At 50.7% G+C, this 25,068-nt stretch overlaps 1 protein-coding gene across 2 annotated transcripts in view; it reads left to right on the top strand.

The window, feature by feature from the left end:
* Positions 1-13,231: 13,231 nt before the first annotated feature.
* Positions 13,232-25,068, top strand: part of RAB11FIP3 (RAB11 family interacting protein 3) — a 96,018-nt gene continuing 84,181 nt past the window's right edge. Inside the window, exon 1 of one of the 2 annotated variants that reach the window (XM_002825916.6) lies at positions 13,232-14,318. In XM_002825916.6, the coding sequence (XP_002825962.2) occupies positions 13,605-14,318 (714 nt within the window). In that variant the 5' untranslated portion in view covers positions 13,232-13,604. The remainder of the gene's footprint in view (positions 14,319-25,068) is intronic. The other variant, XM_009250244.3, reaches the window with a different exon arrangement.

The following is a 25,068-nucleotide window of genomic DNA, read 5'->3' on the forward strand; positions in this document are numbered from 1 at the left end:
GTTTAGGGGTTGTGTTTCCTTTCTGTCTTTTCTGTGATGTTTACTTACTAGTAGTAGTATTTTTCTTTTTTTTTTTTTTTTTTTGAGATGGCGTCTCGCTCTGTCACCCAGGCTGGAGTGCAGTGGCGCAATCTCGGCTCACTGCAAGCTCCGCCTCCTGGGTTCACGCCATTCTCCTGCCTCAGCCTCCGGAGTAGCTGGGACTACAGGTGCCCACCACCACGCCCGGCTAATTTTTGTATTTTTAGTAGAGATGGGTTTTCACCTTATTAGCCAGGATGGTCTCGATCTCCTGACCTCGTGATCCGCCCGCCTTGGCCTCCCAAAGTGCTGGGATTACAGGCGTGAGCCACTGCGCCTGGCCTTATTTTTTATTTATTTTTTTATTTGTTTATTTTTTGAGATGGAGTCTCGCTCTGTCGCCCAGGCCGGAGTGCAGTGGCGCTATCTCGGCTCACTGCAAGCTCCACCTCCCGGGTTCATGCTATTCTCCTGCCTCAGCCTCCCTAGTAGCTGGGACTACAGGCGCCTGCCCCCATGCCCAGCTAATTTTTTGTATTTTTAGTAGAGGCGGGGTTTCACCATGTTAGCCAGGATGGTCTCCATCTCCTGACCTCGTGATCCGCCTGCCTCGGCCTCCCAAAGTGCTGGGATCACAGGCGTAAGCCACCGCATCCAGCCTATTTTTTTTTTTTTTTTTGAGAGTGTTTCGCTCTTGTTGCCCAGGCTGGAGTGCAGTGGTGCGATCTCAGCTCACTGCAACCTCCGCCTCCCAGGTTCAAGCGATTCTCCTGCCTCAGCCTCCCGAGTAGCTGGGATTACAGGCACCCGCCACCATGCCCAGCTAATTTTGTATTTTTAGTAGAGGCAGGGTTTCACCATGTTAGCCCAGGCTGGTCTTGAACTCCCAACCTCAGGTGATCCGCCCGCCTCGGCCTCCCAAAGTGCTGGGATTACAGGCGTGAGTCACCGCGCCAGGCCTTCTGTGACGTTTAGAACACTTCCTGCCTCATGCGGAAGCCCCAGTCTACAGGCAGGGTCCTGCTCCCTTGGCAGAGGCCGCATGCTTAGATGCAGCCAACCCTGAATGTTGGGCCCAGGACCAGCCAGGCCACCGGTTGCCTCTCTCCTGGGTTTGGTCACTGCCACAGCTTTCCTCCTCCGTTGACATGGCCCCCAGCCCTGCTGCACGTGGGAGGTGCTGAGCAGCAGGAGGCTGGAGGGAGGTGTGTGGCTGTGCCCACCAGGGCCCCCATGGCTGCCCTCACAGGAGGGGAGCAGCTCCCATCAGGGATGCCCCTCAGCCCTGCGGTCCCCACTCTGTTCCTCCAAGCTCCCAGCTTACTGTGACACCAGGCCCTGAATGTATTCAGGCTTTACTTCCTGACAAGGAGGAAAAAAGATTTGTTTTTTGTTTTGTTTTGTTTTTGTCAGAGACAGGGTCTGGCTCTGTCAGCCAGGCTGGAGTGCAGTGGCACAAACATAACTCACTGCACCCTCCAAACTCCTGGGCTCAAGAGATCCTCCTATCCCAGCCTCCTGGGTACCTGGGGCCACAGGCACACACTGCCATGCCCGGATGTTTTTTGAATTTTTTGTAGAGACAAGGTCTTGCCATGTTGCCCAGGCTGGTCTTGTTTTGTTTTTTTTTTTGAGATGGAGTCTCGCTCTGTCACCCAGGCTAGAGTGCAGTGGTGCGATCTCAGCTCACTGCAACTTCTGCCTCCTGGGTTCAAGTGATTCTCCTGCCTCAGCCTCCCGAGTAGCTGGGACTACAGGTGCATGCCACCACACCCAGCTAATTTTTTGTATTTTACTAGAGACGAGGTTTCACAGTGTTGCCCAGGCTGGTCTCAAACTCCTGAGCTCAGACAATCCACCTACCTCGTCCTCCTAAAGTGCTGGGATTACAGGCGTAAGCCACCATGCCCGGCTGCCCAGCCTGGTCTTGAACTCCTGGGCTCATGCAATCTGCCCGCCTCAGGACTGCAGGCGTGACCCACAGCGCCTGGCCGAGGTGGAGAGAAAATCTGTATCTTGTAGTTCACTCCTGCACCATTTGGAAAACACAGTGTGGAGCTTATAACTGCTGAGTTGGCTTTTTTGGTGGCTGAGGGTTGGCCTCACCTTATGAACGTGGCCACTCCCACAGCCGCCATGGCCTGGGAGAGGGGCTGCTTCCAGAAAATGTGTCAGCAGACCATCCATTGTGGGTTCCTGGCTGGCACCGACCAGCATGGCCACGACCCACACACACCCTGTGTGCTAAGTGCTCAGCTAATTCCTTCCAGTGACTGCACGCGCTTCGGGGCCCCTCTCTGGTGCCAGGGAACCTGGGGAACCTCAAAGGCAGATCCTGGGTCCCTCCACAGGCTCTGAGGGAGGGATGTGGTGGAGCTCAGCGAGGAAGCTGGGATGCGGGGCCCTGGGCCTTCCCTTCCCTCCACCAGCCTCTGTGAGCCTGGGCCTGCCCTGCTGCCTCGAGATCCCAGCCCCAGCAGCCGCCTCCACAAGCCATGGCCCAGCCACTGAAGAGAGGGACAGCGTTCCTTCTGCCAGCCTCACGTCCACATTCCTGAGGAAAGATGCAAGTTCACCGTTAGGGCTAGAAATCTGGCTCTTGTGCAATAAACTGTGGTAGGGCTGGGCATGGTGGCTCATGCCTGTCATTCCAGCACTTTGGGAGGCTGAGGCTGGCAAAACACTTGAGCCCAGGAGTTCAAGACTAGCCTGGGTAACAAAGTGAGACTCCATCTTAATGAATAAATAAATAAATAAATAACGCTGGGCATGTTGGCTCACGCCTGTAATCCCAGCATTTTGGGAGGCCAAGGGGGGTGGATCAGGAGTTTCAGAGCAGCCTGGCCAATATAGTGAAACAATATAGTGAAACCCTCTCTCTACTAAAAATACAAAAATTAGCTGGGTGTGGTGGCGCTCACCTGTAATCCCAGCTACTTGGGAGGCTGAGGCAGGAGAATTGCTTGAACCCGGGAGGTGGAGCTTGCAGTGAGCTGAGATCGCAGGACTGCACTCCACCCTGGGTGACAGAGCGAGACTCCATCTCAAAAAAAAAAAAGAGCCAGGCATGGTGGTTCACGCCTGTAATCCTAGCACTTTGGAAGGTCAAGGTCGGTGGATCACTTGAGCCTGGAATTCGAGACCAGCCTGGGCAACATAGCAAGACCCTGTCTCTATAAAAATAAATAAATAAAAACAAATAAAAACCAGGCTGGGCATGGTGGCTCACGCCTGTAATCTCAACGCTTTGGGAGGCCAAGGCGGGCAGATCACCTGAGGTCAGGAGTTTGAGACCAGCCTGGCCAACATGGCGAAACCCCACCTCTACTAAAAAAATATAAAAATTAGCTGGGCATGGTGGCACATGCCTGTAGTCCCAGCTACTCAGAACGCTGAGGCACGAGAATTGTTTGAACCCGGGAGGCAGAGGTTGCGGTGAGCTGAAACTGCACCACTGCACTCCAGCCTGGGTGACAGAGTGAGACTCTATCTCGTAAAATAAATAAATACAAAATAGTGCGTCGGCCAGGTGCGGTGGCTCATGCCTGTAATCCAAGCACTTTGGAAGGCCGAGGCGGGCAGATCACCTGAGGTCAGGAGTTCGAGACCAGCCTGACGGAGGCAGAGGTTGCGGTGAGCCAAGATCACGCCATTGCATCCAGCCTGGGTGACAAGAGTGAAACTCCGTCTCAAAAAATAATAATAATTAAATAATTAAATAATAAAATAAAGAATAAACAGTGGCTGAGGGTTGGCCTCACCTTATGAATGTGGCCACTCCAACAGCCGCTGTGGGTGGGAGAGTGGCTTCTTCTACAAAATGTGTCAGCAGACCATCCATCACGGGTTTCTAGCTGACACTGACCAGTGTTGCCATGACCCACACACACCCTGCTACTAAGTTCTCAGTGAGTTCCTGAGTTCCTTCCAGTGACCGCATGGGTCTCAGGGCCGCTCTCTGGTGCCAGGGAACCTGGAAACCTCAAAGGCAGCTGGGAGGTGCCAGACTGCACCTGACAGGTGTTTGTCCAAGCAAGAATGATAAATATTCGCCAGAAATAAGAAGAATTACCTTTCAGCTCTTCGACCATCACGTGTAACTTGGAAAACTGTTACACAGGGAAGAGGAGAGTGATGAGAACTAGACCTTCGCTGCTGCTTTGGAAAATGTAGAGGGGCTGAGAAAGGAAGCTCTGCACAGCCTCTCCTGCTGGCTCCTCAGAGCCCCTCTGCAGGCTGGGGTTTTGGCCTCGGGGAGCACTGAGGATGCAGAACGGGGGCTCTGGAGGGCTCCAGGCCTGGTGGGAGCCAGGGCGGCCAGGCCATCCCAAGAAGACGGAGCAGGCACCGTAGCCTCATAGTGAGGTGTTAAAATAAGAAAATCATCAAAATTTGGGCTGAGTCAGGAGGAATTCAGTTGTGCCTTACACACTCATGTTCTGTTTTTACTCTAAGACATGTACTTTACCAAATTTGAAGGTGAGAATACAAATTCTCCCCCACTGAATAAAATATCCGTAAACACAAGTGAGGCTCTGTGCTCTCAGCTGCTGGAGGCCACAAGGGAGAGCGTGACCTGGTCCTAAAAGTGATTTCGCTCTAAGTTTATTTACTGAATATAAAATGTTAATCTAGTTTTCACAGTTGTCTGGCCAGGCGCAGTGGCTCATGCCTATAATTCCAGCACTTTCGGAGGCCAAGGCGGGTGGATCACTTGAGGTCAGGGGTTCGAGACCAGCCTGACCAACATGGTGAAACTCCATCTCTACTAATAATACAAAAATTAGTTGGGCGTGGTGGTGGGTACCTGTAGTCCCAGCTACTCAGGAGGCTGAGGCAGGAGAATCGCTTGAACCCAGGAGGCAGAGGTTGCAGTGAGCCAAGATCATGCCAGTGCACTCCAGCCTGGGCGACAGAGCGAGACTCCATCTCAAAAAAAAAAAAAAAAGTTGTCAGTTAAAAATAGTTTGCAGGCAGTTTTTGTTGATAGCTTTATGGATGCACAGTTGACAGAAGGCAAACCACACATATGTAGTGTGTAGTCTGATGAGGCTGATGTGTCTATGTCACGAAGCCGTCAGCACTATCCAGGCCGCACGTGTACCTGGCAATCCCTCCCTCTCACCTATCCCTACCCCTTATTTCCCAAGCGACTGCTGATTTGCTCTCTGTTGCTATTTATGTTTTTTATTTTTATTTTTTGAGATGGAGTCTCTGTCACCCAGGCTGGAGTGCCGTGGCGTGATCTCAGCTTACTGAAATTTCTGCCTGCCGGGTTGCCTCAGTCTCCCGAGTAGCTGGGATTACAGGCGCCCGCCACCACGCCCGGCTAATTTTTGTATTTTTAGTAGAGATAGGGTTTTGCCATGTTGGCCAGGCGGGTCTCAAATTCCTGACTTTAAGTGATGTGCCTGCCTCGGCCTCCCAAAGTGCGGGGATTACAGCGGTGAGCCACCGCGCCTGCCTGGTGTTTGTACTTTCTAGGATTTTACATAAGTGGAGTCATAAGGTACGCACTCTTTTTTGTCCAGCTTCTTTCACTGAACCTGATTGCTCCGAGATTTACCTGTGATGTCGTGTGTGTCAGTAGTGAAATCCTCTTCCGGGTCGAGCCGGGCTCCCCGCCAGGTCCTGTTCAGGGTCGAGCCGGGCTCCCTGCCGGGTCCACCTCGGTGTGGAGCCGGGCTCCCCGCCGGGTCCTGTTCAGGGTGGAGCCGGGCTCCCCGCCGGGTCCTCCTTGGGGTTGAGCTGTGTTCCACGGTGTGGATGTGCCAGTTTGTTTATTCACCTGCTGATAAGTACTTGGGTTGCTTACAGGTTCGGGCTATAACAAGTAAAGCTGCTATGAACATTTGTACAGAAGTGGGTGCATGGACACGTACTTTCATTTCTCCTAGGTACTAGGAGTGGAACGGCTAAATAAACAATGTATATTTAGTTTTATTTCTTTAATTTTATACTATAAATGTATATTAGTTTTTATTTTTTTAATTTTTTTTTTGAGACGGAGTCTCGCTCTGTCGCCCAGGCTAGAGTGCAGTGTCACGATCTTGGCTCACTGCAACCTCCACCTCCCAGGTTCAAGTGATTCTCCTGCCTTAGCCTCCTGAGTAGCTGGGATTACATGCTCTCGCCACCACGCCCCGCTAATTTTTGTATTTTTAGTAGAGAGGGGGTTTCACCATGTTGGTCAGGCCGGTCTCAAACTCCTGACCTCGTGATCCACCTGCCTCAGCCTCCCAAAGTGCTGGGATTACAGGCATGAGCCACCGTGCCCAGCCTGTATATTTAGTTTTGTAAGGTATTTGCCTTATTATTCAGCCTTAAAAAAAGGAGACATTGGGACTAGGCACAGTGGCTCACGCCTGTAATCCCAGCTCTTTGGGAGGCCAAGAGGGGCGGATGTTCGAGACCAGCCTGACCAATATGATGAAACCCCATCTCTACTAAAAATACAAAAATTAGCTGGGCGTGGTAGCAGGCGCCTGTAATCCCAGCTACTCCGGAGGCTGAGACAGGAGAATCTCTTGAACCCAGGAGGCGGAGGTTTCGGTGAGCCCGGATCACACCATTGCATTCCAGCCCGGGAAACAAGCGAAACTGCCATTTGTGACAACATGGATGAACCTGGAGCACATTATACTAAGTTTTTTTTTTTTGAGACGGAGTCTTGCTCTGTTGCCCAGGCTGGAGTGCAGTGGTGCCATCTTGGCTCACTGCAACCTCTGCCTTCCAGGTTCCAGTGATTCTCCTGCCTCAGCCTCCCAAGTAGCTGGGACTACAGGCACCCACCACCACGCCTGGCTAATTTTTTCTATTTTTAGCAGAGACAGGGTTTCACTGTGTTAGCCAGGATGGTCTTGATCTCCTGACCTCATGATCCGCCTGCCTCGGCCTCCCAAAGTGCTAGGATTACAGGCGTGAGCCACCGTGCCCGGCTGCACCCAGCTAATTTTTGTAGTTTTAGTAGAGATGGGGTTTCACCATATTGGCCAGGCTGGTCTTGATCTCCTGACCTCGTGATCCACCCACCTTGGCCTCCCAAAGTGCTGGGATTACTGGCGTGAGCCACCACCCCCGGCCTATGCTAAGGTTTTAAATGTTTTCTTACTTTAGAGAGGGAGTTTTGCCCTGTTGCCCAGGCTGGAGTGCAAGGCTATTCACAGGCAAAATCACAGCTCACTACAGCTTCGAATTCCTGGACTCCAACATTATGCTAAGTGAAATAAGCCAGTCAGAGAAAGAATACTTCATGGTCTCATTTATATGTGGAATCCAGAAAAACCTCTGGGTCTTAAGAGCTCCTCCCACCTCAGTCTCCTGAGTAGCTGGGACTACAGGTGTGCACCACCACACCGGGCTCATGTTTTTTTGTTTGTTTTTTGAACTCCTGGGCTTAAGTGATCCTCCTGCCTCAGCCTCCCAAAGTGCTGGGATTACAGGCATGACCCACTGTGCCCAGTGGAAATGAATGTTATAGATATAGTCAAAGTTGTACCTTCACCCTTTCCCCTTCTGTCTGTCCTCTTCAATATAATTTTTTTTCTTTTCTTTTTTTTTTTTTGAGACAGAGTCTCGCTCTGTTACCCAGGCTGCAGTGCAATGGTGTGATCTCAGCTCACTGCAACCTCCGTCTCCAGGGTTCTAGCAATTCTCCTGCCTTAGCCTCCCCAGTAGCTGGGATTACAGGCATGAGCCACCACGCCTGGCTAATTTTTTGTGTTTTTGTAGAGACAGGTTTCACTATGTTGGCCAGGCTGGTCTTGAACTCCTGACCTTAAGTGATCCACCCCACTGGCCTCCCAAAGTGTTGGGATTACAGGCGTGAGCCACCGCACACGGCCTCAATATAATTCTCAAGTATGTTTAGGTATTTTTACTACAAATGAAAGCATTTGAAAACAAGATAGGTCATTGATCATGTGTTTTTAAACTTAACAAAAATTGGCCGGGCACGTTGGCTCACACCTGTAATCCTAGCACTTTGGGAAGCCAAGACGGGCAGATCACCTGAGGTCAGGAGTTCCAGATCAGCCTGGCCAAGATGGTGCAACCCCGTCTCTACTAAAAATACAAAAATTAGCCGAGTGTGGTGGCGGGCACTTGTAATCCCAGCTACTCGGGAGGCTGAGGCAGGAGAATCACTTGAACCTAGGAGATGGAGGCTGCCGTGAGCTGAGACCGTGCCGCTGCACTCCAGCCTGGGCAACAAGAACAGAATTCTGTCTAAAAAAATAAATAAAAAATGGTATTACATAGCATATACTATCAATTGTGCAGATGTGGTGCACTCACTTAAACTGCTACACTTCACAACAGACAACAGGCACCACTGAAGCCGTTCGGCTCTTCTTCCAGAGAAATATAAACCCCCGAAGGAAACAAGGTCTTTCCATCTCCCTGTGAACATGTGCGGTTTCTCTGGCAGGTACTGGAAGGCAGATCCCACACTGGAGTATTCCGACCTTTAGCTGCATGACTAGTGCCAAATCTCCACTCCCTGGTGTCCTCAGACTTACTCTGATTGGTGTCAAGGGCTACATTCACACATTTTCCTGGTTACCCGTGAAGATGAGCATCTTTTTCATGTGTTTACCGGCCACCTGAATTTCCTCTTCTGAAGCTGCTTATTCATATTATTTCCTCGTTTTTCTACCGGGTTGCTGTTTTTTTACTGTTTTTTGAGAAATTCTTTTGTGTATTCTAGAAATGAATATTTTGTCCATTAAATCCATTCTAACTATCTCTTCCCAGTTGCTACCCAAAAATTTATATATTGGAGTCTTAATGCCAATGGGATGGTATTTGGAGATGAGGTCTTTGGGAGGCATAACAGGGTTAGGGCCGGGCGTGGTGGCTCACGCCTGTAATCCCAGCACTTTGGGAGGCCGAGGCCGGTGGATCACAAGGTCAGGAGATTGAGACCATCCTAGCTAACACGGTGAAACCCCATCTCTAGTAAAAATACAAAAAAATTAGCCGGGCATGGTGGCGGGTGCCTGTGGTCCCGGCTACTGGGGAGGCTGAGGCAGGAGAATGGCATGAACCCAGGAGGCAGAGATTGCAGTGAGCCGAGATGGCGCCACTGCACTCCAGCCTGGACGACAGAGCAAGACTCCGTCTCAAAAAAAAAAAAATAATAATAATAATTAGGGTTAGATACGGTCAGCAAGGTGGGGCCTTCACGATGGGAACAGTGCCCTTATCAGAAGAGACAGTCTTTTTTTTTTTTTTTTGAGACGGAGTTTCACTCTTGCTGCCCAGGCTGGAGTGCCGTGGCGTGATCTCGGTTCACTGCAACCTCTGCCTCCTGGGTTCTAGTGATTCTCCTGCCTCAGCCTCCCAAGTAGCTGGGATTACAGGCATGTACCACCATGCCTGGCTAATTTTTTGTATTTTTAGTAGAGACGGGGTTTCACCATGGGAAGCCTGGTCTTGAACTCCTGACCTCAGGTAATCCATCCGCATCACCCTCCCAGAGTGCTGGGATTACAGGCATGAGCCACTGTGCCCAGCCTTATTTTTATTTTATTTTTTTCCTTGACATGGAGTTTCCCTCTTGTTGCCCAGGCTGGAATGCAATGGGGGGATCTTGGCTCACTGCAACCTCCACCTCCCGGGTTCAAGTATTCTCCTGCCTCAGCCTCCCAGGTAGCTGGGATTACAGGACATGCCACCACACTCAGCTAGTTTTTGTATTTTTAGTAGAGACGGGGTTTTACCATGTTGGCCAGGCTAGTCTCGAACTCCTGACCTCAGGTTATCCACCCGCCTCGGCCTCCTAAACTGTTGGGATTACAGGCGTGAGCCATTACGCCCGCCTTTTTTTTTTTTTTTTTTTTTTTTTTTTTTGAGATAGTCTCGCTCTGTTGCCCAGGCTGGAGTGCAGTGGCTGGATCTCAGCTCATTGCAATCTCTGCTCCCAGACTCAAGTGATTCCCCTGCTCAGCCTCCGGAGTTGCTGGGATTACAGGCACCCGCCACCGCCCCCGGCTAATTTTTTTTTTTTTTTTTTTTGAGACAGAGTCTCACTCCGTCACCCAGGCTGCAGTACAGTGGTGCGATCCTGACTCACTGCAACCTCCACCTCCCGGGTTCAAGCAATTCTTTCCCTCAGCCTCCTGAGTAGCTGGGATTACAGGCGCCCGCCACCACGGCCGGCTAATATATACATATATTTTTTTAGATGAAGTCTTGCTCTGTCGCCAGGCTGGAGTGCAGTGGTGCGATCTTGGCTCACTGCAACCTCTGCCTCCCAGGTTCAAGTGATTCTCCTCCCTCAGGCTCCCGAGTAGCTGGGACTACAGGTGGGCGCCACCACACCTGGCTAATTTTTGTATTTTTAGTAGAGACGGGGTTTCACCATGTTTGCCAGGATGTTCTTGATCTCTTGACCTTGGGATTCGCCCACCTTGCCTCCCAAAGTGCTGGGATTACAGGCCTGGGCAACCGCGCCCGGCCTAAATTTTCTATTTTTTAGTAGAGACGGGGTTTCACCATCTTGGCCAGGCTGGTCTTGAACTCCTGACCTCGTGATTCACCCACCTCGGCCTCCCAGAGTGCTGGAATTACAGGCATGAGCTACCATGCCCAGCCCAAAAGAGATAATCTTTCTCCAACATGTGAGGACAGAGTGAGAAGATGGAGGCTATGGTTTGAATATTTATACCCTCCAAAACGCATGTTGAGGCCAGGTGTGGTGACTCATGCCAATAATCCCAGCACTTTGGGAGGCCGAGGTGGGCGGATCACTTGAGGTCAGGAGTTTGAGACCAGCTTGACCAACATGGTGAAACCCCGTCTCTACTAAAAACACAAAAAATTAGCCGGCCTTGGTGGCACACACCTGTAATCCCAGCTACTCAGGAGGCTGAGGTAGGGGAATCACTTGAACCCGGGAGGCGGAGGTTGCGGTGACCAGAGATCACGCCATTGCACTCCAGCCTGGGCGACAGAGTGAGACTCCATATCAAAAAAAAAAAAAAAAAAAGGATAATAAGGTGGTGCAGATCTGTGGTCTCAGCTACTGGAGAGGCTGAGGTGGGAGGATCTCTCTTTTATTTTTATTTTTTATTTTTGAGAAGGAGTTGTGCTCTATTGTCCAGGCTGGAGTGCAGTGGTGCAATCTTGGCTCACTGCAAGCTCTGCCTCCCAGGTTCACGCCATTCTCCTGCCTCAGTCTCCTGAATAGCTGGGACTACAGGTGCCTGCCACCGCGCTCGGCTAATTTTTGTTTTTTGTATTTTTAGTAGAGACAGGGTTTCCCCGTGTTAGCCAGGATGGTCTCCATTTTCTGACCTCGTGATCCGCCCGCCTCAGCCTCCCACAGTCCTGGGATTACAGGCGTGAGCTACCACACCTGGCCTAAGGTGGGAGGATCTCTTGAGCCTAGGAGGTTGAGGCTGCCGTGAGCTATGGTCGCACCACTGCACTGCAGCCTGGGCAACAGAGCAAAACCCTGTCTTGGGGGAAAAAAAAAAAAAGAAAAGAAAGAAAAGAAGGAACTGCTATAGCCCACAGCCTACGAAGGGGACACAGACAGTAGCTCTGAACAGCAGATGGACTGACGGGAACTTGTTTGTCCCTTTAGTTTTTCATGAACAGCCTCTACCTGGTCCAGGCAGGGAGGTGCAGGCTTCCAGGCTGTGGTTCCATGGAGGACACCAGCCGGGCACGCAATGGACGTTTTCCAGACCTAGCACAGACAGAGCGTGCGGGCCCCTGCTCTCAGAAAGCCAGCCTTCTGCCTCTGGCAGCGCCGGCACATAAAAGCAGAGGGAGCCTGCTGTCTTTGCCTCGCCCACACTAACACCCCTATTTAGAAAGGTTGACACATCACTATCACTGCTTCTGAAAATTTTATCCGGCCGAAGGCATCAGCCCAAATTTGAATTCTTGCCGAAGCTGCTGGTGATTTCATTCTTTGAATGCAGTATCTTCCTCATGAACACGTACAGCTCTTACAAGAAAATGAGAATATAGTTTGGGGAGGAGGACCCCTCACCTTCCTTTTCCTAATGCCAGCCTCACAAAGTCTGCTCCCATGTACCCTGGGATTTTGCCACGGGAGATGACTCACTTAATTAACACACTGCTCCTGACCGTACAGTTGGAAGCAGAGGTTCCGTTCCTTTGGTTCTTGCCAAAGCTGCTTACGAAACCATATCTTGTGTTGGTGCCCATGGTGTGTAAAAATACAAGTTCATCGTTTCCCTGATACAAATTATGACAGGCTAAATTTAGTGCCTCACCTGCTCCTAACTAGCCTGTCCCACCATTATGCCTCCGCCGGGCTGTGGTCCTTTCTGAGGTCCTGTGTCCCTCTGAGGACAGGGACACCCAAACACAGACGTCAGTTGTCAAACGCGGCCACCGTGCTTGGAAGGCCGGCTGCAGACGGGCGATTCACGCTGGGTGTGTTCTTGAGTCTTATTTTTTGTAGAGACGAGGTCTTGCTTTGGTGCTGAAGCTCGTCTCGAACTCCTGGGCGCAAGCGATCCTCCCGCTTGGGCGTGGGCCAGCGCGCCCGTCCCAACGCTGGGCGTCCTGGAGATCTTGGTCACAGGCTTAAGGGAAAGGCCTAGCGCGTGGCCGCGCGTGCCTCTGGTTTCAAGGGACATGGACTGCGTGTCTGGGGCCCCTCCGCACTCCGTGTCAGACCCTGCGTCCCCAGGTCCGCCCGGGACCTGGGCAAGGCGTCGCCCTCTGCGGCGTCTGCGCCTCGCAATCCCTGGGGCACCTGCAACCCCTGGGCGGCGGAGCCAGGCTTGCGCCGCCTCCTGGTCTCATCAACGTGAGAACGCTTTACCCCGGAAGGGCTCAGCTCCTAGGGGGCTGTGTCCCTCTGCGTCTCTCGCTCGCCATGCGCTGCCGTTTACTCGACCGCACCATGCGTGGGTCGCGGTCGCGCCCGCTGGTAGCTGTGCGGCGGCAACACGTTCTAAGTAAGGCCTGACTCCGCGGGTCCCTTGCCAGGGACGTCACGTCACGCCTCCGCTCGCAGCCTCGGAGCACCCCCGCGTCCCGCGCCCGAAGCTCGGGACCCCGGCTCTGGCGAAACGAGGAATATGACAGACAGCAAAACCCCCTTTCGCGGTCGCTGCACTGCCGCGACACACCCGCAGCCTGTCTTTATAGCGAGCTGGCGAGGGGCTGGGGCACCGCCGGGACGTGCTGACGTCAGGCCCGACGGGGGGCGGGGCCTGGGCGGCGGCGGCGGCGTTAGTTCACCGGGTACCTCAGGCGCCTCAGCCTCCTTAGTCTCCTCATCCTGCTTCACGGGCTCAGCGGCCTCCGGTCTCCTCGGCCCCCGTCCCCCGCCGCCCGCCGCCCGGACCCTCGCCGCCCTCCCTAGGCCGCCCCGCCGCCATGGGCCTGCGCCCGCCGCGCCGCCGGGCCGAGGGCAGCTGAGGCGCGGCGCGAAGATGGGCGAGGACAGAGCAGGGCCCGAGCGCCAGCCCCAGCAGCCCGGGCGCCCCGCGCGTGCCCGCCCGCGCCGCCGAGGGGATGCCCGCGCCCGCCGCCGCGCCCTGAGCGCCTTTGTCTGCCGCCCGCGCCCTCCGCACCACTAGCCTCTCGGGAGCATGGCGTCGGCCCCGCCGGCCTCGCCCCCGGGCTCGGAGCCGCCGGGGCCCGACCCGGAGCCGGGAGGGCCGGACGGGCCGGGGGCGGCGCAACTGGCGCCGAGCCCTGCGGAGCTACGCCTCGGAGCGCCCGTCGCCCGCCCCGACGCGGAGCCCCCGGGCCTGGATGAGCCTGCGCCCGGAGCCGCTGCGGATGGCGGGGCGCGCTGGAGCGCCGGGCCGGCCCCGGGGCTGGAGGGAGGCCCGCGGGACCCCGGGCCGTCCGCCCCGCCGCCGCGCTCCGGCCCGCGGGGGCAGCTTGCGAGCCCCGAGGCTCCGGGCCCAGGGCCGCGCTCCGAGGCGCCGCTTCCAGAACTCGACCCGTTTTTCTCCTGGACTGAGGAGCCCGAGGAGTGTGGCCCCCCGAGCTGCCCGGAGAGCGCGCCTTTCCGCTTGCAGGGGTCCAGCAGCAGCCACCGAGCGCGGGGCGAGGTCGACCTCTTCTCTCCCTTCCCCGCGCCCACGGCGGGCGAGCTGCCGCTGGAGGAAGGTCCCAGGTCCCCGCCGCAGCCCTCGGATCTCAGCCAGACCCACCCCCTTCCGAGCGAGCCCGCGGGGAGTCAGGAGGACGGCCCCCGCCTCCGAGCCGTGTTCGATGCCCTGGACGGGGATGGGGACGGTTTCGTCCGCATCGAGGACTTCGTCCAGTTTGCTACGGTCTACGGGGCAGAGCAGGTACGGAGCGGCCCGGGCCGGGGCGTGGGAACCGGGCAGGTGCGCGGCTGGCCTGCGGGGTTGATGTGGGACCGGTCGACGCGGCCCCTGGAGTCGGGAAACGCACTGTCAAGACCTGAGGGTCCTGCTTTTTCTGCTTATTCACCACTTCGGCCCTGGATTTCTGGTTGAATTTCGCTGGAGTCCCTCTTCCCTTCTTAAAAGGAGGTTCTATTCTGGGGAGTCAGTTTCTTCCCCTCCCCCCAGCGCCTCGTCAGCTGGATCTTACCGAGGTCAGCTCCTCGCCTGGGGACACCCCCCCAGGGGGCCTGATCGCCACCCCCCCCCCAGGGTGCCTGATCGACGTGCCCCTGAATGAAGAAGTTCCCCGCAATTCCCCCACCCGAGGGCCCAGATACAGCTCGGCTGAATTCACCCAAGTTCTAGCCGCAGAGGCCAGGCTGCCCAGACGCCTTGAGATCCTACTGATAGACACCTGTTTTGAGCACAATTCCTTTACTGTGTGTGGTTGACATCTTTTCTACTTAGATTTCATCTTTTATTGTTTGGGAGACAGTCAATGCTTGTAGAAGGTCCTGGAATTAATAATTTTTACTTTGGTGCCTTTGGGGAGGAAGGCAATGAGCCTCGGAGCTTGTTGGCAAATGCAGAAGTCTAGCAGAACTCCATTAGGGCCACCTTCACACTAGTAGGAGAGGTGAAATGCGTGGACAGGCACTACGCACAGTACAGTGTGGCAGGGGTCCACGCGGTCCTCAGGGCACCTGCTCCTGGAGGAAAGATGGGCCCCAAGATGCAGTTGTTCCTGTCTACCTCAGCACTTAATAAAGTTTAAGTGGAGATAACAGCAGGGCCGTGTGTGTTGTGCCAACAACCCGGTGGACATCAAATAATACCAGTGCTCACTTTTAAATATTTTACTTAGTAGGAAATCCGTAAGATGCATCTGTCAATTTTTTGTATTTTGACTTCTCACACATGCAGACATCTGGTAAGTGGGTGTTCAAGTACATATGCATGTTTAAGCCAAGAGGTCTGTAAGAAAAGAGGTAAAATTGGCACACTGCTATTTAGGGTGTTAGTCATAACATTAAGAACCTTGATGGTCGGGCGCAGTGGCTCACACCTGTCATCCCAGCACTTTGGGAGGCCGAGGCGCGCGGATCACGAGGTCAGGAGATCGAGACCATCCTGGCTAATATGGTGAAACCCTGTCTCCACTAAAAAATACAAAAAAATTAGCCGGGCGTGGTGGCGGGCACCTGTAGTCCTAGCTACTCGGGAGGCTGAGGCAGGAGAATGGCGTGAACCCGGGAGGCCGGAGCTTACAGTGAGCGGAGATAGCGCCACTGCACTCCAGCCTGGGCGACAGAGCGAGACCCCGTCTCAAAAAAAAAAAACAAAAAACAAAAAACAAAACACAGGGTCCTGATAAATCAGGGTTCCTTGCTGAGTTCACACTAAGAAGATGTGCAGACAGGTGCCTGCGAGGCAGCCTGCAATGCTCACAGGCTTAGCTCCGGTTGGGATATTGTCAGGGTAGTTTTCTACCTACTGTAATGGGCAGTGAAATATGTGACTGATACTTTCCTGTATGGTCAGCGTGGATGGTGGTTGCTGGTCCAGGTGTTTTGCTGCGTTTCCTTCTTGCCCCTGGGCTGGAGAGCACCTTGAGCTCCCTTGATTGCTGTTGGCTAGTGCGCTGTCTCTTCTCCCAAACATACACTTGTTTCAGTACAGCAAAGAAGTTAGGAGAGTACCACGTTTGCTCCTTGTTACCATAACCCAACTCTGACAGAGAGCTTCTGTGAGGCTCAGGTATGTTTCCACTGGATCATACCACAGTTCTCTGAGATAGTAGGTAAGCAGGATTCATCCCCACTTAACAGGTAAGAAACCGGAAACCCAGAAAGGTCAGATAGCTCTCCCAAGGTCTCATAGGGGTAGAACTAGGTCTTTTGGCTCTTAGACCTTAGATGCCTCTTCTTAGATGTGGTGGCTCACAATATCCCTGTTGTGATTATATCTTATTGACTTTCATACAATTCTTTTTATTTAAGAAACATCTTTTGTCATAACCTCCCTTAATGATCACAGTGGGAAAAACTTTGTGTTGCTATTTGGGGCTGAGCTTTCTTGTCATCACAAAGTAGAAATGAGACAAAATTCTTCACTCTGAATTCCAAGAGCTGTTGGTGGAATTCGAAGGTTGGAGGCAAGGGCTGGATGACTTGGGGTTTGGTGAGGATGGGGAAGTGGAAGGGATCTGTGGTATTACTCCTGTCTGTTCTTCCAGACGGCTTAGGAAGAAGCAATGTTGGGTGTGATCTGAGTGCCTGGACTTGGGCCGGCTTCCTGGGGTGGAGGAGAGCTCTTGATTTCTTAAAGCTAAGTTACTGTTTGGCAACAGATAATTTACAGGGTAAAGAAAGGTTGATTTTCATGTTATGTAACCCTGTAGCCATTGCTCAGTTTTAGCAGTCTTGGTGCATCTGTAAACTCCCCACTCACTACCCCCAGATGATTTTTGAAGTGCGTTCCTGACATTATATCATTTCTTCCATAAATGCTTCAGTATATATTTCCAAAAGATACCGATTCTTTTAAAAACATTAATGATTTTTTTTAAAAACCCTAGGGAACAGTTCAGATAAACTGGATAACAGCAATAAAGATCGTAAGTTTTTGTACTTTCTACCTTGAGATTTCAAAATATTGAGCACATGAGAGACTCTTAGTCCAGTCACATTACTGTCCTTGATGATAACAACTAGATTATCTTATTTTTATTTTTATTTTTTTGAGATGGAGTCTCGCCTGCTCTGTCGCCCAGGCTGGAGTGCAAGGGTGTGATCTCGGCTCACTGCAACCTGTGCCTCCCGGGTTCAAGCGATTCTCCTGCTTCAGCCTCCTGAGTAGCTGGGATTACAGGTGCCCGCCACCACACCTGGCTATTTTTTGTATTTTTAGTAGAGATGGGGTTTCGCCATGTTGGGCCAGGCTGGTCTTGAACTCTTGACCTCAGGTGATCCACGCGTCTCGGCCTCCCAAAGTGCTGGGATTACAGGCGTGAGCCACTGTGCCCGGCCAAGTATCTTAATTTTTATCAAATTTTCAGAGGTAGCATATTGAGTATCTTCTGTGTAATCTGTTTATGAAGGTAGCATTTTAAATTATTTAAATGGATTATCTGAATTTTTAATAGAAGCAGCTCCTGTTTATAATACAGATGGCTTTTGTGTCCCTGTTTCTTTAGCAATGTCATGGTGTGTTTGGATCTAATTACGTCATCTGGTGATAGATCAGGTGTGGTGTAATATAACACAGTGTTGTGTTAGCAGGAATCAGCAGATGAAAGGAGCAAGTGGAGCTTTCTGGCTAATAGTCAGATGTGTCCAGGAATTAGGTATGAAGTTGGAATAGGTGATTTTTAAGGCTTCAACCATCTCTGGAGATTGACATGACCCCTTCATACTGAGAGGACTGATGCTTTTGTATTTACTACCACCTATCATGAAGCAGAGATTGTAAAATAAATTCTAAGAGTGTTGTGAGAAAGGATTACTTTAATTTTGTTTTGTTTTTAAAGATTATAACTGTAATTTACATGTTATTTTTACAGTCACTTAAGCATTTGCGTTTTAATAGCCACTGATTCTTTTCCGAGAATGTCCTTCAGTAACCTTGGTAGGCATTGTCTGTCTTCAGTACTTGCAGAAATAGGCTGCTGAAGGAAGTGTCGATGCTCAGATCTCCCTAAGTTTTTTTATTCCTGCACCGCTAATGGTGGCAGTAGGAAGTTCCTAGGGACATTTGACTGCACCTTTTTGTTTGTTTTGAGACAGGATCTCACTCTGTCACCCAGTCTGGAGTGCAGTGGCAAGATCTCAGCTCACTGCATCCTCCACCTCCTGGGCTCAAGCAGTCCTCCCATCTTAGCCTCCTGAGTAGCTGGGACTATAGGCAGGCATGACCATGCTCCGCTAATTTAAAAAATTTGGCCGGGTGCGGTGGCTCATGCCTGTAATCCCAGCACTTTGGGAGGCTGAGGCGGGCGGATCACGAGGTCAGGAGGTTGAGACCATCCTGGCTAACACGGTGAAACCCCGTCTCTACTAAAAATACAAAAATTTTTAAAAATTATTTTTGTAGAGATGAATTATAGTATAGTGATACTGCCCAGGCATATTATTGAACTCCCAGGCTCAAGCGACCCTCCTCGGGCCTCAGCCTCCCAAAGTTCTGGGATTGCAGGCATGAGCCGTAGCGCCCAGCCTGGCATCACCTTTTATTTGCCCTGTATCATTTCCAGTCTCTTAGCCTTGAATTTGAGTGAAGGTGTGTGTGAATGAGAGTGAGCATGTATGTGTGTGAGCAGTTACATATGTGAGCTGGTGTGTGTGTGTGTGTAATATGTGTGTGTGGTGAGATGTGTGGGAGCATGTGTCTGCAGGATCAGGGATGTGTGTATGTGGGAGTGGGATATTTGTGTGTAAGGGGCATGTTATGTATGTATGTGAGCAGGTGAGTGTATGTATTCTGGGTCTACATGCTGATTGAATTGCTGAATGGCAAATGAAGCTTGGGTTGTATAAAACAGAAAATGGCCAATAATCCCACTATCCTGAGAAAAATAACATTACCATTATTTTACTGCATTTCTTTTCAGACTTTTTTTTTTTTTGAAATAGTCTTGCTCTCTTGCCCATGCTGGAGTGCAGTGGCACAATCTCTGCTCACTGCAACCTCCACCACCTGGGTTCAAACGATTGTCTTGCCTGAGCCTCCTGAGTAGCTTGGACTACAGGCGTGCAACGCCTGGCTAATTTTTGTATTTTTAGTAGAGACGGGGTTTCGCCATGTTGACTAGGCTGGTCTCGAACCCCTGACCTCAAGTGATCCACCTGCCTCAGCCTCCCAAAGTGTTGGCATTACAGATGTGAGCCACCGCGCCCGGCCCAGACCTTTTTTTTTTTAACACAGACATAGACACACAGGTGACTGTCTATAAAAGTACACAATTGAGATGGTATTGGGGTAGAAGCTAAATTTTTTTTTTTTTTGAGATGGAGTCTCGCTCTGTCACCCAGGCTGGAGTGCAGTGGCGCGATCTTGGCTCACTGCAAGCTCCGCCTCCCAGGTTTATGCCATTCTCCTGCCTCAGCCTCCTGAGTAGCTGGTACTACAGGCGCCCGCCACCACGCCTGGCTAATTTTTTGTATTTTTATTAGAGGTGAGGTTTCACCATGTTAGCCGGGATGGTCTTGATCTCCTGACCTCGTGATCCGCCCACCTCGGCCTCCCAAAGTGCTGGGATGACAGGCATGAGCCACGGCGCCCAGTGAAGCTAAATTATTTTTATAGATGTTCATTGTTTTAAAAGAAACTGGCCTGGCGCGATAACTCACACCTCTCATCCCAGCACTTTGGGAGGCCAAGGCGGGTGGATCACCTGAGATCAGGAGACCAGCCTGGCCAACATGGTGAAACCCCATCTCTACTAAAAATACAAAAATTAGCCAGGTGTGGTGGTGGGCGTCTGTAATCCCAGGTACTTCAGAGGTTGAGGCAGGAGAATCGCTTGAACCCGGGAGGCAGAGGTTGCAGTGAGCTGAGATCTCGCCATTGCACTCCAGCCTGGACGACAAGGGTGAAACTCTGTCTCAAGAAACTAAAACTGGTAGGTAAAGTACTAATAGATACAATAAGAAAAATAAGGAGCCCTTGTAATCCCCCCACCCATTAATATCATTAAGAGGTAATTAAACATTTAATATGTAAGCTAAAATGTGTGTAATACATACTTGATTATAGATAAATGTTATAATTTGCATGCATGTTGCTTTGAATCTGCTTTTTGACCTTTTTTTTTTTTTTTTTTTTTTTGAGACAGGGTCTCGCTCTGTGCAGTGGTACGATCTCGGTTTAGTGTGGTGTCTGCCTCCCGGGCTCAAGCAATTCTCCTGCCTCAGACTCCCTCAGCCACTTAGCTGGGATTACAGGTGCCTGCCACCACTCCAGCTAAATTTTTGTATTTTTAGTAGAGATGGGGTTCTGTCATGTTGGCCAGGCTGGTCTCAAACTCTTGACCTCGTGATCCACCCACCTTGGCCTCCCAAAGTGCTGGGATTACAGGCATGAGCCATTGCACCCGGCCTGAGCTGTTTCTTTTTAATTGATAGAAATATTTGTACATATTCATGGGATGGGTACATGCGGTATTTTGTTACAGGCATACACTGTAATGATCAGGTTGGGGTGTCTGTCCTTGTTTTTTTTTTTTTTTTTGAGACGTAGTCTCTCTCTCTCACCCAGGCTGGAGTGCAGTGGCGCAATCTCAGCTCACTGCAAGCTCTGCCTCCTGGGTTGATGCCATTCTCCTGCCTCAGCCTCCCAAGAAGCTGGGACTATAGGCGCCCGCCACCACGCCCGGCTAATTTTTATATTTTTAGTAGAGATGAGGCTTCACCGTGTTAGCCAGGATGATCTCAATCTCCTGACCTCGTGATCTGCCCACCTCGGCCTCCCAAAGTGCTGGGATTACAGGCGTGAGCTACCGTGCCCGGCTTATCATTTTTATATATTGGGAAAGTTTTGAGTCCCTTCTTCTAGCTATGTCGAAATATACAGGCAGGGCGCGGTGGCTCACGCCTGTAATCCCAGCACTTTGGGAGGCCGAGGGGGGTGAATCACGAGGTCAGGAGATCGAGGCCATCCTGGCTAACATGGTGAAACCCCGTCTCTACTAAAAATACAAAAAAAATTAGCCGGGTGTGGTGGTGGGCGTCTGTAGTCCCAGCTACTCGGGAGGCTGAGGCAGGAGAGTGGCATGAACCCGGGAGGCGGAGCTTGCAGTGAGCCGAGATCGCGCCACTGCACTCCAGTCTGGGTGACAGAGCGAGACTCTGTCTCAAAAAAAAAAAAAAAGTATTCCATTGTGTATCTATATCACATTTTCTTTATCCATTCAAATGTTGATGGACACTTAGATTGATTCCATATCTTTGCTATTGAGAAAAGTGCTGCAGTAAACATGGGGTGCAGGCATCCCTGTGGTATATGGATTTCCTTTCCTGTGGATAAATCTCAGTAGTGGGATTGCTGGATTGTATAGTAGTTGACCTAAATTTTTTGAAATTGAAGGTCTCTGATATCACGTGTATACTTTATTTATTTATTTAAAAATTTCTTTATTTTTTGAGACAGAGTTCACTATTGTTGGCCAGGCTGGAGTGCAATGGCACGATGTTAGGTCACTGTAACCTTCGCCTCCTGGGTTCAAGTGATTCTCCTGCCTTAGCCTCCTTAGTAGCTGGGATTACAAGCATGTGCCACCATGCCTGGCTAATTTTTTGTATTTTTAGTAGAGACGGGGTTTCGCCATGTTAGCCCAGGCTGGTCTCGAACTCCTGACCTCAAGTGATCTGCCTACCGCAGCCTCCCAGAGTGCTGGGGTTACAGGCGTGAGCCACCGCACCCGGCCAGGTGTATACTTTATTTTCTTGATATAGAGTCTCACTCTGTTGCCCAGGCTGGAGTGCAGTGGTGCAGTCACTGGTCACTGCAGCCTTGACCTCCTAGGCTCAGGTGATCCTCCCATCTCAGCCTCCCAGGTAGCTGGGACTACAGGTACGTGCTACCACACCTGGCTAATTTTTCTGTTTTTTCTAGAGACAGGGTTTTGCCATGTTGATCTCCAACTCCTGGGCTGAAGTGATCTTCCCACCTTGGCCTCCCAAAGTGCTAGGATTACAAGCATGAGCCACTGGCCTGGCAGGTGTATGCTTTAATGGAAACCTAAGGTTTACTTGTCCCCAGGAAGATTCAGAATTGTTAAGGATGGCCGGACACAGTAGCTCATACCTGTAATCCTAGCACTTTGGGAGGCCGGGGTGGGCAGATCACCTGACGTCAGGAGTTTAAGACCAGCTGGCCAACATGGTAAAATCTAAACTCTACTGTCTACTAAAAATACAAAAATTAGACCAGGCGCGATAGCTCACGCCTGTAATCCCCCAGCACTTTGGGAGTCTGAGGCAGGTGGATCATGAGGTCAAGAGATCGAGACTAGCCTAACCAACATGGTGAAACCCCGTCTCTACGAAAAATACAAAAAATTAGCCGGTCGTAGTGGCGGGCGCCTATAGTCCCAGCTACTCGAGAGGCTGAGGCAGGAGAATCGCTTGAACCTCGGAGGTGGAGGTTGCAGTGAGCCGAGATCGTGCCACTGCACTCCAGCCTGGGCGACAGAGCGAGACTCTGTCTCAAAAAAAAAAAAAAAAAGTTAAGGACTATTCTAGTTCCCGTTTAGGATCTAACATACAGGAAGAGTTTAATTCTATGTAGATGGTGCAGACAAGGTTGTTAAGGGCACCAGGCTTATGGATTGCTTCTCTTCCAAGCACTTACGTTGTTTAAATTCTGGAAACATTCAATGTAAACATTAGTTGTATCAGACAAAAGGATTAGACATCCATTTAAGTCTATTATGTGGCTCATAAAAGTGGTAATTATAAAGGCTCCAAATTTACTTAGATTAGCACTTCTAAGTTATTATGATAGAGTGATGTACTAAATATATACCACACTTACAACCAGGTAGAATTGAAAGAAGTTTTGAAGAAATATTAAAAGTGCTTTTAGTTTTGTGTTGGGAGATATGAGTGTGTAGGAGAGGGTGTGGGAATGGTTTTATTTGAGGTATTGGCTATATTTCCTATTGTGTTACTGATTTTAATTATTTTGAAAAGTAGTGCCTTTGCACATAGCATAGAGTTTAAACAGTACAGAAGGGAATCTAGTAAAAAAAAGTCATTACAGTTGGTAGAAATAAAAAAATTTAAGTAAACCCTAAAGATAAAATATTTACATACTTTGACTTCATTAAGGTTCATACAAAAATATACAAAATACATCTAAAGAAACTTGGATTTTCTAGTAAATTAAAGAACTAGATAGAACATTGAATTTGCATCTGCAGATGCTTTATGAAGATGGGCTATTTTTACTGATATTTGGAAAAATGCATATTAGAAAATGCCTGTAATTCCTGCTTCTTGGAGAAGGAAAAAAAGAGATGGGATCATTGGCCAGGCACGGTGGCTCACACCTGTAATCCCAGCATTTTGGGAGGCTGATGCGGGCAACTCACAAGGTCAGGAGTTCGAGACCAGCCTGGCTAACATGGTGAAACCCCGTCTCTGCTAAAAGTACAAAAAATTAGCTGGGCGTGGTGGCAGGCGCCTGTAATCGCAGCTACTTGGGGGTTGAGGCAGGAGAATTGCTTGAACCCGAGAAGCAGAGGTTACAGTGAGCCAAGATCGTGCCACCGCACTCCAGCCCAGGCGAAAGTGCAAGACTCTGTCTCAAAAAAAAAAAAGAGATGGGATCTCACTTTGTTGTCCAGGCTGGAGTACAGTGGTGTGATCATGGTTCACTGCAGCCTTGAACTCTTGGGCTGGGTTCAAGGGATTCTCCCACCTCAGCCTCCAGGGGCATGCCCCCACACCCAGCCAATGTTTTATTTATTTATTTATTTATTTATTTACTTATTTTTGAGACAGGATTTGGCCCTGTTGCCCAGGGTGGAGTGCAGTGGCATGATCTCAGCTCACTGCAAGCTCCACCTCCCAGGTTCAAGAGATCCTCCTGCCTCAGCCTCCTGAGTAGCTGGGACTATAAGTGCCTGCCAGCACACCCAGCTAACTTTTGTGTTGTTTGTAGAGGTGAGGTTTTGCCATGTTGTTAGTCTGCTAAGCTCAAAGGATCTGCCCACCTTGGCGTCCAAAAGTGCTGGGATTACAGGTGTGAGCTACCGTGCCCAGCCTTATTTTTAATTTTTGTAGAGACGACTTCTCACTGTTACCTAGATGAACCCCTGGCCTCAAGCAGTCCTCCTATTTTGGCCTCCTAAAGTGTTGAGATTATGGGCGTGACCACCTTGCTAGGCCAACAAATTCTTAGTGACAGAATTATAGATAGATAGGAAGAATAAGTCCTAGTGTTCTGTATCACTGTAGGATAACTGTAGTTAATAATCTGTTTTTCCTAATAGCTAGAAGGAGGAGTCGGGTGCAGTGGCTCACACTTGTAATCCCAGCACTTTGAGAGGCTGGGGAGGGTGAATCACCTGAGGTCAGGAGTTGGAGACCAGCCTGGACAACATGACACAAAACCCCGTCCCTACTAAAAATACAAAAATTAGCTGGGTGTTGTGGCGAGCACCTGTAGTCCCAGCTACTGGGGAGGCTAAGGCAGGAGAATCGTTTGAACCCGGGAGGCGGGGGTTGCAGTGAGGCAAGATCGCACCACTGCACTCCAGCCTGGGTGACAGAGGGAGACTCTGTCTTAGAAAAAAAGGCTAGGTGCGGTGGCTCATGCCTGTAATCCTAGCACTTTGGGAGGCCGAGGCAGGCGGATCACCTGAGGTCAGGATTTCTAAACCAGTGTGGCCAACATGGTGAAACCCCATCTCTAATAAAAATACAAAAAATTAGCCAGGTGTGGCGGTATGCACCTGTAGTCCCAGCTACTCGGGAGGCTGAGGCAGGAGAATCACTTGAACCTGGGAGGCGGAGGTTGCAGTGAGCTGAGATAGTGCCGTTGCACTCCAGCCTGGACAACAAGGGTGAAACTCCATCTCAAAAAAAAAAAAAAAAAAAAAGCCAGATGGATATTGAATCTCCCAACCCAAAGAAGTGATAAATGTTGAAGATGAGAGATGTGCCAAGTACGCTGAATTGATAACTGT

The sequence above is a fragment of the Pongo abelii genome, chromosome 18 (genome assembly GCF_028885655.2).
Source record: "Pongo abelii isolate AG06213 chromosome 18, NHGRI_mPonAbe1-v2.0_pri, whole genome shotgun sequence".
Classification (NCBI taxonomy): domain Eukaryota; kingdom Metazoa; phylum Chordata; class Mammalia; order Primates; family Hominidae; genus Pongo; species Pongo abelii.